General features: G+C 33.9%; 1 protein-coding gene and 2 pseudogenes across 1 annotated transcript; 2 read left to right on the top strand and 1 right to left on the bottom strand.

The window, feature by feature from the left end:
* LOC18020955 overlaps nucleotides 1-3,125 on the top strand; it is a 4,545-nt pseudogene extending 1,420 nt beyond the window's left edge.
* On the bottom strand, nucleotides 3,124-4,555 carry LOC18020954 (annotated as a pseudogene).
* Nucleotides 4,556-12,951: 8,396 nt separating this feature from the next.
* LOC18020953 (kinetochore protein Spc25) lies at nucleotides 12,952-15,365 on the top strand. The gene is given in 8 exon segments (XM_024157969.1): nucleotides 12,952-13,254; nucleotides 13,422-13,487; nucleotides 13,767-13,913; nucleotides 14,114-14,227; nucleotides 14,321-14,410; nucleotides 14,519-14,641; nucleotides 14,763-14,965; nucleotides 15,138-15,365. Coding segments are annotated over 8 exon segments (942 nt in total). The 5' UTR covers nucleotides 12,952-13,067; the 3' UTR covers nucleotides 15,150-15,365.
* The last annotated feature ends 1,796 nt before the right edge of the window (nucleotides 15,366-17,161 follow it).

Here is a 17,161-nt window from a genome sequence, read left to right as displayed (position 1 = left end):
CGTCCCCTGTTATAAGTGCATAAATCTACATTTTATACTACATAATTTTTTACTGCAAGTTACATCAAATTACAACATCAACTGTAAATCAACTTCAAAATCATATGCCAGCAATCAAAGCCAATTTAACATTAAGTTTCCATCTTCTCTGACTTTTTTTTTGTCATCTTCCATCTTCTCTGACTTTTCTCATCTTATTATTTTTGTTTACTAATTTACAAAAATGAGATGGTATTACAGTTACCACTAATCTTTGACCATCGATCTATGATTATTTTATTTTTTGCCTAAAGTAAGCGTACTGATTATTTAACTAATTACCATCCATTATTCCGTTGTGTGAGTAAAATGTCACTTAGGAAATACACAAATGTATATATCATTTTTTAACCATCACTATAACAGAAACATGTTATTTAATATATTTTTTATTTCATTTCATTTGACACAAGCAAATGTGTACCATTAATAAACAAAACCTTAGTAATCTAATGACAGATTAACTATTTTGAAGAACAACAAAAAACTCTAGTTAATCATCATCATTGAAGGAACTTGACACATTTTAATTAGAAAAATAGGTATATCCCACGCAGACATAAAATTCAAATGTTTTATAAAAACAAAAAATAGCAGTATAATCTTAAATACTAAAAAAATTATTTTCAATGAGTATAAAATATCTTTCCTGCTCTGTTTTGCTGTATTTCCTTGCCACAAAGAAAGATGAAGCCACTAATTTTTTCTACAAAGGCAACTTTAGAGTATGTTTTAACGTACATTATCGTCTCAAAATCGAGGGGCTTTTGGGTTCTAATTAGACAAACATATATTTTAAAGTTTTACTATATTTATTTCGTGCATTCGCACGTGATTTTTTTTTATATCAAATTTTGTAATATAATTTATCTTTGTTGAGGTTATATAAAATTATTTTTCTAGATATATTTTTTTAATAAGTGAAAACTATTTTTGTGTTTAGATATTATTATATTTGTTTCTATAGTATTAAAGATGATCGAAATTATAAAAATATGACTCTAATCCGCCGGTTCATATAAATCCACAAAGAACCATGATTATAAAAGTAAAATTTTAACTCACCTGTTCATATTACCGTATAATATAAATATTTCTTAAAAGTTTGAGATGTATTAACGTATTTTATTTGGCATCGAATGTATTATACAGTTTTCTAAAATTTAATTCAGAATGACAACATGTGATAGTGTCTAATTTTTTATGTTTTATATTTTGTATGAAAAAAACATATTTTTGGTATGCATGTATAATTCAAAATTAGTGATTTTATCTACCAAAATGTTATAAACCCGTTTTTTATATAGTTTTAGTTCTATATTTTATTAAAATAATTTAATATTGAAATAATACATTTGACTCTTACTCATTATTGTTTTTATTAATTTGAGAATAAAGCATAATAATAAATATTTATATAATCAACATAAAAAACATCATTTACATCGTCATAAATATTTTATATTTTAAACATGACCATTCTTATTCATATATGTATTTTTGTTTAAAAAAAATATTGCTATTCTTAATAACATTTTTTAATAGTATAGATAATATTTGATTAGAATATTCAGATCAAATTTAAATTAATATCTGATATACTATTTTGTAAAGATAATAATTCATATCTGTTTTTTTTTTTGTAGATAAATCTAATCTATATTTAAGGAAATCTAAAAGAATCTCAATTAATATTTAAATTTCGAAATTAAATTTAGATATATAGTAAAAAAAAATATTTTTATTAATATTTGACTAAACTAACTTGTTTGATAACGTGAATAATATTTATCCACAAACAGAATAGATGTAAAAAAAAAAAAAAGCTTTTTAGACACAAAAAGTGTTTCTGTTTTAATAAAATAGATATTATAATTATAGTTGTTTAATTAGTTAAATGATCTTAACGTTTTCAAACACATACCGTTTAAATTTGGAAAGACATTAATTTCTCCTCTCAGTTTTGCCATAACTCTTTTCCATTGAGTATTTTTCTTTTATAGTTTCAAGCTTCTTTAACAACAATTCCATGGAGCTAAAATTATAGTTTCTTCTGATGGCATCATTGGTAACTCTCTCCTCGTCAAGTTCCATACGTTTCTTGTGTTTCTTCTTTCCCCTCAAATTTGTTAGTTTCGTTCTCTCTGAATTTCTAATTTGGATTAGAATTTGGGTTTATGGAGATGGTTATATTATTATCTATTGATTCGCTTTCTGTAGATAGTGTGTTGGAATCTCAGACCTCGGTTACTGGAAGGAGCCTACTTCATGCCAAGAAAAGTAAGTATGTTAAATAAACTAATTGATAAACCAAATACTGTATTTGGTTATTTTCTTATGTTTTTGCTTTTATGTATGCCAATGTGTGAACCATGTACATATATTTGTGATGTTTCTATACCACATACAATAGATTCGTAACAAAACCAATTGATAAACCAAAGCTTTGAGTTATTAACAAATAAATAGAAAATGAACCAAATAATTTAGTCCCATCTTGATTTCAAGAACTATAACAAATATTTCTTGATTTCAAGAACTATTATTTTTTTTTTTCGTTTTCTGAGATTTTTTAAGGTAATTTTCAAATTATATGTCCTATTTATTGAAGTCCTTTGTTTGGTCTTGTATAGCTTGGCGTGTATAATATATCAAGTGTGACACTGCAATCTTGTTTTTGTTCCTTGTTATTGTCTTGGTTTGTTTGGTTGACAACAGAATGTGAAGTGAACTTCGAGTATATGAACTACATGGCCATGACAAAACGGTGCAAAAGTCTGGCATTTCCAGCGAAAGAATGTTGCTCGGCGTTTAAAGAGTTTGCATGTCCTTATGCGAATCAAATCAACGACATGAATAATGATTGTGCAAAGACAATGGTCAGCTACATGAACATTAACTGAAACTATCCTACTGGGCTTTTTGCTAACGAGTGCAAAGAAATGAAAGATGGACTTTTTTGCCCTCCTCGACCTCTCAGTTCACCAAGCCTAATAAACACCTCAACTGCTGTTTTGACCGCTCCTGAATTCATCATGCTGTTAATCTCTGCTATGACCGCTGTTTTGACATTTCTAGTGTTATAGCAGAGATCAACAGAGTGATGAATCCAGGAGCGGTGAATCAGCGGTTGAGGCATTTAGGCTTGGTGAACTGGGAGGTGGAGGAGGGCAAACAAGTTCATCTTTCGTTTCTTCGCATTCATTAGCGAAAAACCCAGTAGGATAGTTTCCATAAATATTCGTGTAGCTGAACATTGTCTTTGCACAGTCACTATTCATGTCGTTGAATTGATTCGTGTAAGGACATGCAAACTCTTTAAACGCTGAACAACATTCTTTCGCTGAAAACGCCGGACCTTTCCACCCTTTTGTCATGACCGTGTAGTTCATATACTCGAAATTCACTTCACATTCTGTTGTCAACCAAACAAAAAAAAACAACAACAAAGAACAAAAAAAACAAGATTGTAGTATCGAAGACCAAACAAAAAACTTCAATAAATTTGAAGTTTACCTTAAAAAAATTTTCGAAAACGAAAAAAATAATAGTTCTTGAAATCAAGAAAGATTTGTTATAGTTCTTGAAATCAAGATGGAACTAAATTTTTTGGTTCATTTTGTAATTTTTTGTTAATAACTCAAAGCTTTGGTTTATCAATTAGTTTTGTTATGAATCTACAGTAAAAACTCTATAAATAAATAATGTTGTGATTTTAAATTTTTATTATTTTATAAAATTATTAATTTATAGATTTCAAATAAAAAAATATTGCTTATTTCTTAGTAATTTGAAAAGAGATCTTTTTGAAGCCTATAATATATGAAACAAAATTCTAAAATTAAAAATAAATTTTCAGAAGATTTTCATTTAAAAATAAATAAAAACATAAGTAAACTTACATTTTAGTAGATTATTTCACTTATATATTTAAATCATATTTTATTTATAGTAAATATTAATTTATGATATTAATGGGAACATGTATTTACATAGAAGTTTTGTTAAAATTATTATTTTATTATCTTATCGAATTGTATCATATTTTCAACCGGTCCAACTAGAAATCATGAAAAATTACTAGTTTATTTTGTTTATTAATTTATCGAGTATTAATTTATAGACTTTCTACTCTATATGGTATAGAAACATCACAAATACATTTACATGGTTCACACATTGGCATCCATAAAAGTAAAAGCATAAGCAAATAACTAAATACACTATTTGGTTTCTCAATTGGCTTTATTTAACATACTTACTTTTCTTGGCATGAAGTAGACACCTTCCAGTAAACGAGGTATGAGATTCTAACACACTATCTACAGAAAGCGAACCGATAGACAATAATATTACCATCTCCATAAACCCAAATTCTAATCCGAATTAGAAATTCAGAGAACTAACTAACAAATTTGAGGGGGAAGAAGAAACACAAGAAAGTACTCGATATGGAACTTGACGAGGAGAGAGTTACCAATGATGCCATCAGAAGAAATAATAATTTTAGCTGCATGGAATTGTTGTTAAAAAAGCTTTAAACTATAAAAGAAAAATACTCAATGGAAAAGAGTTATGGCAAAACTGAGGGAGAGACCAAGAACATAGGAGAAATTAATGTCTTTCCAAATTTAAACAGTAGGTGTTTGAAAACGCCAAAATCATTTAACTAATTAAACAACTATAATTATAATATAAACCCTTAAAATTTATGTTTGTCTAGTAAGAACCCCAAATATCTAATTATTTCAAAAAGATCTTTCGATTTTGAGACAATAATGTACGTTAAAACGTACTCTAAAGTAAAAATTTGTAAATTCTCACTTTTTCACCTTTGATACTCACAAATTTTTAGGTGTATATATATAAAAATAATCATAAATTTGATTATGATACCGAGTATTCTATCCAACTATAACAATATTAATATTGAACTAATTCATATTTTTAGTATACAAACAACATTTATGAGACTTGTGAAAAAATGTGAAAAACTGTAGAAAAATTATTGCTAGAGTAGCCATCTCCTGCCAAGGCAAACTGTCGTTAGTAGTAGCACCATTACGAAATGGGCTCGGTTGGGCGTTTCTCATAAGCTCAGTTGTAATTAGTTAAATCTTGTGTTTTTTTAACGATGGATATTACTTTATTAAGAAAATCAAAATATCAAAAGTTTTACAACACAAAAAATTTCACCAATAAGGATCAGAGGTAAATAACAACATTAGCGTGACTAAATATTCTGCAGTTGAATACTCCATTTTTGCTTTTGGACTGACTAAATCTTCACAATGATGATTTTCATAAAAATCCAAAAATATCTATCAATGCTTCAGACTGAATTGATCACAATAACCAATCTCATTTAATCGCTCCAGTAGGAGTCTTTGAATTTACTGTTCCAAACAATCAATTATTTAAAAGTCTATATTCAAGACGCATTTCAGAGTAGGCGTGGTTTGCAACGAAAAATCCATCAACACCGAATAAACCATGAATGATTGAAGTCGGGAAGAACTGTTGCCACCATCCGCTTCTATTGTCAGTTACCTCTTCGAAAACGACTCAATTGAACCAGAATTTTTGTCTTCCTAGATTCATTAGAAAAATCACATGAAAATGATTCGATTCAAAATACTATGGTTATCCTTTCGATTTTTATAATCATTATAATGAAATTATGATAGTCATTATAATGAAACATTTTGAATGACTTTTTTAATACAGAAAACTCTATGCAAATCTAAAAAAACTCAATGCAAATATAACAAATATCTATTAAAATCAACCAAATATACATAAATCCAACTCCCACTAAACCATCCTTAGTGATTGAATAATTTAAAAAGAGTATTTTTATTTTATTTTTCAAGCCAAAATTTTGGATATTGGTATATCTCGACTCTGTTTTTTTTTTCTTTCTAAAAATTTCATTTTGATGTACAAAATTGAAATATTCATTATAATTTGATATTGCTTATTTTATGTAAAATTAAAAATATATTATATATTGTATATAATTTATTTCTTCTTTTTCCCTCAAATCTCTTGCTTTTTTGCAAGTTAACTTTCTATACAAGATTATGTGTGTGAAGGAGTGTATGGCTACAATGATTGCTGATAGGGGAGTAATCAATTTATATTATAATATTTTGTAAAAACAAAATCCAGTACTTAAATACTTCAAATATAGAAAATATTTTTTTTTGGAATTTTAAAACAATATATAAATTGATATTTATTTTCAATAAAATAATAATAAAATTATGAAGTTCCAAAAGTAGCTACTGTAGTATCTGTAGAAGATTTCGACCTACGATTCACCAGATTCAACTTGTTCTCCGTGCACTAATCTGATTACGTTGTTACTTGTTGTGTTTGCAGGTTAGTGAAAGAAACATAAAAAGAACGCGAGACACGGAGATTTACAAGTTCCCAAGGTCAAGATGACCAAGGTACGTCTTGGTGAGCTTTCCTGCTCACAAGGTTTATCCACTAGATGCGTAATCCGATTACAAGTTACAACAGAGATCTCTAGAGAGATAAGCTGAACACTTGAATCTACACACTAGAACCTTCCTGATAATCGTTTTGTATAACCGCAGATCCAGCTCAGCTCCGGAGGTTACACCTTCCTAACTTCCGTAACAAACCTTATCCACAAGGTTCAGTCAACTCTGAGCTCTGCACAAAACGACATCACCATAAGCGTATAGCTTACTAAACTCTTCCTGAGCTGCTAAAATAAATCCTTGGGCCTCAGCAGACGTTCCTGGCCCACCGCAAACCCAGAAAGACATTTGTCCATTAAGGTATCGGATCTCATAATCTCCACCTCGATTCCTTAGGACAAACCAAGAAAACCTTATCCAGATCTTCTTTACTGAATCGACATATGCTCCATCAAAACACTTCAGCTCACACCGAGCCAAATCTCAGTTTCTGATCACTCTCAGAAACCTCCTCCCTTCTTCAAACTTTTCCACTGGTACGGACTTAGTAAGAATATCCGCCGGATTTACCTTATTATTGATCTCGAATGAAATGAAGCCGCACATCTATGTGCTTTGTCCTCTCATGGAAGACGATGTTCTTGGCTAAGCAGATTGCACTCTGCGAATCACAGAAGACTTCAACACTTTTCTGCGGGAAGCCTAACTCACCGGTAATTCCTTTTAACCACAAGGCTTCTTTTGTAGCTTCCACTAGCGCCATGTATTCCGCTTCTGTTGTTGACAGAGCGACTATATGCTGCAGACCAGAACGCCAGCTGATAGTATTTCCGCCTGCCTGAAAGACATACCCGGTAATAGACCTTCTCTTATCTAAGTCTGCTGCATAATCGCTATCACAATAGCCCTTAACTTCAAACATCTGACTTCCTGAATGTCAAACTGTGTTTTGAAGTACCTCTTAGATATCTGAGAACCCATTTAACCGCTTTCCAATGATCTGTGTTAGGAGAACTCATGAACCGGCTTACGAGACCAACGGCATGGGCAATGTCAGGGCGTGAGCCAACCATGGCATACATGAGACTGCCCGTGGCACTCGAATAAGGTACTTGATGCATCTCTGACTCTGCTTCTGCATTATCTTCTTCTTTAGTACTTGATAACCTGAAATGGCAACCAATAGGAGTCTGAACTAGTTTAGAATCTGACATTCCAAAGTTTCTTAGAACTTTCTCAATATAAGATTCCTGCGACAACACCAAAATCTCTTTGCTTCTGTCTCTGACTATATCCATACCCAGAATCCTGCTAGCTGGTCCCAAATCCTTCATTTCGAACTCCTGACTTAAAAGATCTTTTAGCCTTTTGATTTCCTTCATATCCTTTGCTGCCACTAACATGTCATCCACGTAGAGCAAAAGATAGACAAAGTTATCCCCATCATAGCACCTGAAATATACGCACGCATCGAACTTGCTTCTGTAAAACCCTTGAGATATCATAAACTGATCAAAACGTAGATTCCATTGCCTTGGGGATTGCTTTAGACCGTAAAGAGACCTCTGCAACAAACAGGCCTTGTTACTTTTTTCGTAACCTTCCGGCTGTTCCATTAAGATTCTCTCATCCAGACTTCCATGTAAAAAGGCCGTTTTAACATCTAATTGCTCCAGCTCAAAGTCCATATTCACCACCATAGATAACATCAGTCTGATAGTAGTGTGTTTCACAACTGGTGAAAACACTTCGTGGTAATCAATACCTTCAACCTGAGAATATCTTTTAGCAACTAGTCTAGCTTTATACCTCGGACCTTTAACCCCTGGAATGCCTGGCTTGAGCTTGAAAACCCATTTACAGCCTATGGTTCTTTCTCCTTCTGGTCTTTCAATCAATTTCCAAGTTCTATTCTTGTCTAAAGAGACCATTTCTTCATCAGTAGCTCCTTTCCACTTATCTTTATCTTTCCCATGCATTGCCTCTTTAAAGGAACTTGGTTCATTGTCTTCCATAAGCTCTGCAACAGTAAGAGCATAGACTGCTACATCCGAATCATCATAGCGACTTGGAGGTTTGATTTCTCGTCGTTTTCTGTCCCTGGCTAAGAGATAATTAGTTAGCCCAGGTGACTCTTCTTCAGAGTCGTTATCAGAACAACTTAACTCCACCACCTCCGTGATGACTCCACCTTCACTCGAAGACTCTTCCTCATGTGACATCACTTCTTCAACTTTGTTATCCTCAAAAATCTCCACATATACATTACGGTTTGCACTGATAGACTTATGACTGGCATTACTAGTGACTTTTATCGCATCCTTGTAAAGAGTATCCTCCCAGAAAGTAACATCTCGACTAATCACACACCTTCTTTCCTCATAACTCCATATTCTATACTCTTAAACTCCCTGCAGGTATCCTACGAAAATCCCTTTCTTGGCTCTGGGTTTTAGCTTCCCTGAATCCACATGATAGTAAGCTAGACATCCAAATCTCCTTAAGTGCGAGTAGTCCGGTTTTAAACCTGTCCAAATCTGTTCCGGAACCTCAAACTTTAATGGAGCAGATGGTGACATATTTATCATATAAGCAACCGTAGATGCTGCTTCTGCCCATAATGCTTCCCCTAATCCGGTTTCACTTAACAGGCTTTTAACTTTCTCCAAAACTGTTTGGTTTAGTCTTTCAGCAACCCCATTTTGTTGGGGAGTGTAGGGACAGGTTTTGTGCCTTACGATACCATGTTGCTTACAGTGTTCGTCGAACAACTTGTTGCAATATTCTAGGCCATTATCAGTTCGTAGGGCTTTCAACTTCCTTCCACTTTGATTCTCAACAAAAACTTTCCATTCAATAAACCTCTTGAATGCTTCATCCTTTGTTCTGAGAAAGTAAAGCCAAACCTTTCTTGAGTAGTCATCTACGAACGAGATGTAGTATTGACACTTTGATAAACTTGGGTTAACATTGGGGGAGCCCCACAGATCAGAGTGAACATACTCTAATGGGGTCGTAGATGTATGCTTTCCTGTCTGATATGGCATCTTATGAGACTTTCCAAGTATGCAGAATTCACACCTCTTCAACTCTTTAATGTCTTCCGACTTTATTAGCTCCTTTTTAACCAGAAGTCGTAAACTCTTCTCATTAAGATGTCCCAACCTACTATACCATATCGACGTCATATCTTCTGACCTCACTGCTGCATTTACTTGCTCAACCTCGGGTTTTCCATCGTACAAATATAGAGTATCCTTGTAATCTCCAGCTAACACCTCTTTCTCCTTATAGAATACCTGAAGTCTGAAATCCTTAGATCTGAACCAACATCCCATAGATTCAAGTTGGCCAAGGGAAATTAAGTTTCTCTTTGCAGTCGGAGAGTACCGAGCATTTGTTAACACAACTGTTGAATTGCTGTAGTTAACCAGCTTAAGTTTCCCAATAGCTGTAATCTCACAGAATGTGTCATTTCCCATCAAAATCCTGCCTCCATTGATTTCTTCAACATCATAGAGAAGATCCTTCCTGTATGTTAAATCATATGAACAACCTGAATCTAGGACCCAACCATCTCTGGAATATTTCTCAGAAGCGGTTAGTGATTTGATGCACAGCATCACGGGTTCATCACTTTGAACCGATGCAACTCCAGCCTCTCCACTGGTCTGACCCTTCTGAAATTTTCCTTTCCTGGGACAGTCCTTTTTGAAGTGCCCTTCATTTCCACAGATCCAGCATCCCTTCTTACTTTTGGCCTTGTTCTTCGCTTTTGCGCTGTTGTTCTTAAACTTCTTCCCTGTCTTTCCAGGAGCTTGAACATACAGTCCCTCAGAGCTAGGCTTGGCCAAGTAACTTCCCTTCTGTTTCAGCTCGGTTTCTAGTGAGTAGGCAGCTGTTGTTATTTCTTTTAGTGTAATTAATAGTCTGTTGTCCACCCCTGTACTTCAACGTGTGGACCAACTGAGCAAATTGTGAGGGCAAGCCATTCAGAAGGATTACGGCTTGGTCCTCATCATTTAGTTCCACATCTAGAGATGCTAAATCTGATACCAGCTTGTTAAAGGTATCAAGATTCTTGTCTAAGTTCTTATCTTCCTCCATCTTAAAGCTATAGAATCTCTGATTTAGATAGAATCTATTGGGAAAGGACTTGTCTTGGTATTGTGACTCCAAAGAGTCCCACATCGATTGAGCAGTCTTATGCTTCAAACCAACCTTCCTTAGCACCATATCAGTAAGACTCATACTCAGCAGATTCCTGACTCTTCGATCCTTTTCTTGGAACTTTGGATCCACCTTCGGGTCTTCTTTCATGTCACCTTCGGTAGTTTTTCCCTTCTCATCTGATACAGACGATGATGTCTCACCATCAACGTTCAACACTGAATCAAGTCCAAAGATCTCAAACTGAGCCAACACTCTATGCTTCCAAATGGTATAGTCTCCTTCGCCATCAAACTTTTCAACTCAAAATTTTCATGAGTAGGTTCCATAATCTTCCAACCAGAGGTGATCAGCAACTAGACAGAAAATCAATAGATCCTAAACTTGTAGAGAAAAGGTCACCAGTATCAAGAACAAAACCACCAGAAAATCCAACACAGCAACCGAGAACAAGTTCCGATGAACAGATGATTATAAAATCGAGATCCGAAAGGATATTGCTTAGTCTCAGAGACCAGGTAGAAAAGTCTGATACCTGCTGAGACCAGATCCTCGAATCTCCTCCACCTTGAACCGAAAGAACACCTTAGATCGTCTTCAACCTAAGGCTCTGATACCATTTGTAGAAGATTTCGACCTACGATTCACCAGATTCGACTTGTTCCCCGTGCACTAATCTGATTACGTTGTTACTTGTTGTGTTTGCAGGTTAGTGAAAGAAACATAAGAAGAACGCGAGACACGGAGATTTACAAGTTTCCAAGGTCAAGATGACCAAGGTACGTCTTGGTGAGCTTTCCTGCTCACAAGGTTTATCCACTAGATGCGTAATCCGATTACAAGTTACAACAGAGATCTCTAGAGAGATAAGCTGAACTCTTGAATCTACACACTAAAACCTTCCTGATAATCGTTTTGTATCACCGCAGATCCAGCTCAGCTCCGGAGGTTACACCTTCCTAACTTCCGTAACAAACCTTATCCACAAGGTTCAGTCAACTCTGAGCTCTGCACAAAACGACATCACCATAAGCGTATAGCTTACTAAACTCTTCGTGAGCTGCTAAAATAAATCTTTGGGCCTCAGCAGACGTTCCTGGCCCACCGCAAACCTAGAAAGACATTTGTCCATTAAGGTATCGGATCTCATAGTATCAATTAGATTTGTTTTTTGTTTTACATTTACAATTTGATTTCTTTCTATAAATTTTACTGTAATATTCATTGAAAATTTTACTAGTGTACTTTTATTATATTTTCAAGAGATTGTTTGAATGTTGGTATATTATCTTCTTAAAATATTCAATTTGGTATCAAAATACTTATGAGCTTTACGAGATACGACTATAAATAAAGGATTATTCACTGTATTACTAAGTTTATAACACATAAAATAAATTAAAGATTAAAAGAAGAAGAAGAGATGGGGATGATGAAAGTGATAATGATGATGGTGTTAGTTGGAATCCTAATAGGAGAGGTCATGACTCAGTCAGGTGCAGATTGTGTGAGATGTTGTCAGGATGTGTGCTCGACCAATCTTGATCCAAATTGCGTCCCCAATTGTATCTCACTTAAATGTCCTCATTTTCTACATACCAATAATCATCATTCCAAGTATATATATACTCTTACCCTCAATTTTTTTCCTACTTTTTTCTGATGAATACATATGTATGTATCTTTTTCATAATTGTTTTATAATAAATAGTTTGACATGGTTGTTTTTTTGGCTATCAACAGGATGAAGGCTCCATACAATCATGGAATTAGAGGATAAATCTGTTATTGACTTTTGAACTTAAAACCAAGCTATTGTTAATCAATTAATAGAAAAATATAGATATATATATACATATATATATATTGTTAAATGGCTTGCTTTGCTTGAATAAACTAAATATAAAAATTTACAAATAATCAAAATATAACCAAGAACCAAAAGTAAAGAGAGACAACAGTAAATGTTAAATTATTTTTTTGCAAATATTTACGATATTTTTATTTGATTAATGGTTTATTTTTAATTTACGATAAAAACAATAATTTTAATTGAAAGAAAAAAAATTATTTTTTGACAACAACAGAAAAAAAAAAAATTCCAGTGACCTATACAAAATTTATAAACCAAATATAACTGCAATCAAAACTCTGCAGGAAACTCTTGGTTTCGACCCAAAAAAAAAAAAAAAACAACTTTAAGTAAACGAAAAACTAGACAACCAACAAAAAAGTCTACAACCCCAATAGTTTCAAATTTCCAATACATATCGGCTTAGTGATAAAACTATGTCGTTTCAAGTTCTTCTCAATGAAGTTCTCATCACGTGGAAAAGCGTTGTGAAGCTTTTCGAAACTCGAATCAAATGGCGGGCTAAATCTCTCTCTATATCTCTGTATTTGGCGATGGAATCGATTAGCGAAATCGGTGGTGGAGATACAGCGAAGAAGACTACTATGGCCTCTCTGGGACTCATGTGTGATAAAGATATGAATGAGCAGCGGCTTAAAATGGATTCTTTCATCGCTTCTCCGTTCCAGAGATCGATGGACTCTGTACTGGAGCGAGCTAAAGCCACTGCACAAAGCCAAGGTTAGGTCAAAATTCGCATAATACGATTCAGTTTCTTATGACCCAAATCGTTAATTTCTGGTAATTTTATTGGGTTTAGGTTCTGTCTCTGTGAAATTAGGGTTTTGATGAGAATCAGAGTGGTGAAATTGAGCGGTTTCTGTGATATTTGTCTTTGATTTTTGTAGTGGAACTAGCGAATATGAAAGCGCGGCTGAGAGATGCAGAGGATGAGCTCGTTAAAGTGTTGGCAGGTATCAGCTTCACTTCCATCACCCAAAAAGCTTTAAACTTTGAACATTTTTTTCTGAATCTGGAAACGAATTTTTGCTTAAGGCTCTAAAGTGCTTGCGTGCTATGGATTCTTCGGATTCTATACTTCTCCGGTTTCTTAATTAAGATGTTTCAACATAAGATTCTCATTGAAAATGTATCTCCTTGCTTGGTGTTATTTTTGCTTGTTAGAGAATAGTATCATTTTTTGCTTAGCTTGGATATCTTTCCATCTTTTTTATATAAATTTTGATGTTTAGAAAAGACACGTAAAGAGGCAAGGCAAGTGGGGTTAAGGGATTCCATTTCTGCAACACAATCTCGAATCGAAGTGCTTAGAAGAACTCTGCAGTTACAGAAGTCAAAGAGGGAAGAACATGCCAAAGTTATCTCCCAATAACTGCAAGGTATTGTTAGCTTGCCTGACTGATTTCATCACTCTGTATTATACATTATAGTTTTTATGAGTCAGCTACACGCTGCTAATAGACTTTGTAAAGTGTTGATCTATGTAAAAAATACTCTGCTTGTTTCAGTTTTACTTTTGAGATCTCATGAGTCACTGAAGTCCAATCTAATATTTTTTTTCTTCTTTTCTTCCATAAAGCCTTATCAGTATCCAAGGACAATACTGGTAAAGTCACAGAAGAGAAAGGGGATATACAAGAAACCATCTCTTGGTATAATCAGGCTCTCGGTTTTCACGTTGAAGCTGGACATGGTAATGGGAGAAAATTTTCAGTTTGGAACAATCACAGCTCTTTATTATTAAAGTTTGACCATAGAAGATATTGTGGTTTTACTTCTCTCACAGGAGTTAAATTCACATTCACCAACATTGATGCAAAAAGGCATACACGCGAGTTTTCATTCACAGTTCACTATGGAAATGACATCTACACACGTGAGTGTATATATTATCTTAATGAAGCAAGCATCAACTACATTTAAGTGTTTACAAAGAGTCTAGTAACATGAACTGTGTACAATCTTTGTCTTATATGATTAGCAGTATTGGATTGCAACCCACAATTAGATGGTATCGAAGAGAGGGTTCAAGAATTGAATAAAACCAATGACCTTTTCGGATTTGTTCGTCTAATGAGAGATAAGTTTCTCAAAGCCACCTTCTCTGGTAAATAACCTGACTCTCACTCTTATCGTTTAGACCCTTTTATCACTAAAAACCAGACATCTAGTTTCAATGTATATAAGCTGAATCTGACAGAGACTCGTGTCTTTATTTGACTTCTCAGAGTTGCCAACAAATTCAGAAAATCCGAAACAGGAAACATCTATCATATCTGCTTCAGCTCCAGCTATCACTGAAACAAGCATGTCAACTCCAGAGAACAAAGGATCTAAGGTTCAATTGAATCGGCGACACAAAAGATCTAGCGATTCACCACTCCCGTCTCCTGCACCCACGTCTTCTGCTCGCCGTTCTTCTCGCCTTAAGGTACAGGATACTCATTGTGCTCTTAATATTTCGCCAAACCAGATTTCAAGTCTTTCCTAGATATTATACTTTTCAAGAGTAGGATACTGGAACCTATATTCATAACTCGTGGACATATATTTAACTGATCACGTGGAGCATAGACTTATATACTGATTCTAACTTGTTACAGGCTAAGAAATGAAGGTGGAGCATAAAACTTGAGGACCTCACATGGGAGGAAATAACCCAGAAATAAGAAAGATATAAAGCAGTGAATGAATGATTTTTACCGCTTCTGTGACTTGGCTGATTGATGGAGTGTAGATGCGTGTATTACTTGTAGTTGTTCCTATTATTGAAAGTAGAGGAATGCCAACGAGGATTAGAATGCTAAAATTTGTGATAAACTATGATCATCACATCAAAGTAAATGGTATTAGGAGGTTTTTTGGGTCAAACATAAGACCATATCTTTTTTTGGGTCAAAACTAAGACCATATCTAGCTATATATATATATATAAATTTAAGAACCAACTACGCACAAGTCACTAATTTCATGTGTATACAAATTTCTTAATGAACATATACACACAAAATAAGAAACTTAGAATGATGATTATAAAGAACAGTGTTGTATTGATGGTGGTGGTGGCAGGGGTTATGGTGGCCATGGTAGGAGAAGCAGAAGGACTTTCATGTTTGTACAAGTGTTTGTTCGATTATTCATAAAAATTAAACGTATGCTAAACGCACAGAAAATGGAAAATAATATACTGTTGGAGTACAAAAGAATTGCAATTAACTGTGTATTTTAAAATAGCATAATATACAATTTGAACTATGCATTTAAAATGGAGAAATATAATTAGTTCTTCTGATCAACTTTGCAGAATCAACTCCTTCCTTGCTCTTCTTCAATCGTTCTTATTTCCAGAGAGATGCTGAGGAGAAGAAACTATATTGCCAAAAAATTGTCTAATACGATTGGAGCAAAGCAAAAATAGGAAAAAAAACTGTACCTTTGATACAGAATTGAAAGCTGAAAGGTGAAGATAAAATTGAAGAGCTAATTTCAGTTTAATACTCATCAAATTAAACATCTACCTTTATATATGCATACAAAATTACAGTCGACATGTTTTGGTCGTAATTAATCAATGTCCACTTATTTGTTAGGGTATTTCCAGAGACAACCTCAAATATTCAAATATGAAATTTTGTTGATTTCAAAAACAATGTTAAAATCTCAAATTTTGAAATTTTGAATAATGAAACCTCAAATATAAGTTTTTACTATTCAAAACCTCAAATTTGAAATTTGCAGTTTTTTTTTTTTGTCTGTCATCTACCCAACTATTACATCACTGTTGGCCAAATCGAGGTTGACTAGGGAAGCCGTCCTCAATTGACTCGTTATGATCGATGTGGGTGAATAGATATCCTCTTGCTCGGGCTCCTTTCACAAGACTATCTGCCCGGAAGTTTTTACTTCTGGGAATATGGGAGATACTGAATTCCGAGAAGCTCTCACGAAAAATGCGGAAATTATCAATTTCAGCCGCAAAGGAAGACCAATCAGAAGGGGAGTCCGTCATACTCAATAGATCTGAACAGTCGGTCAGAAAGTGAACTGATCTGATATGTCTCTCACTCAAGCAAGACATAGCCCACAGGAGGCAATCCATCTCTGTATGAAGTGCTGAGAGGCTTTTTCGACATCCTTGTTGTCCATATATCTCCTTTCCCCTGCCGTCTTTGTAGCTCCAACCGAGTCCATTGACTGGACCGTGGATGATCCACGAGGCATCAATCCAGCAAGTCGGAGTCCGTATGACATCGGTGGTAGAAATTTGGGAATTTTGGATATCCAAACACCCGTCCGTGATGTTGCCCTTGTCTTCGGATTGATTTGCGATCCTCCAGCTTTCTGCTTCCACCTTAGCATGGAGCGCCGTATCTTCAGGGGGCATTCATTAATCACGACAAGAATTTGCAGTTTTTTATTCGCATTTAAGTCTTTACAATTATATATTTAATAAATAATTACTTTATTTTTTATGTTTATCATTCTAATACAACAATTTTATATCTCATAAATATTTTTTTATAAATTATATATTTGCATATAAAATAAAATTTAAAAATTGAAATTAAAAATACCAATATAAAAGAAATATTACATAACATAAAAATTCCAATTTTACACAACAACA

The sequence above is a fragment of the Eutrema salsugineum genome, unplaced genomic scaffold (genome assembly GCF_000478725.1).
Source record: "Eutrema salsugineum unplaced genomic scaffold, Eutsalg1_0 scaffold_16, whole genome shotgun sequence".
Classification (NCBI taxonomy): Eukaryota; Viridiplantae; Streptophyta; class Magnoliopsida; order Brassicales; family Brassicaceae; genus Eutrema; species Eutrema salsugineum.
Note: the sequence above shows the minus strand (reverse complement) of the source record. Positions and strands in the feature narration are given on the sequence as shown.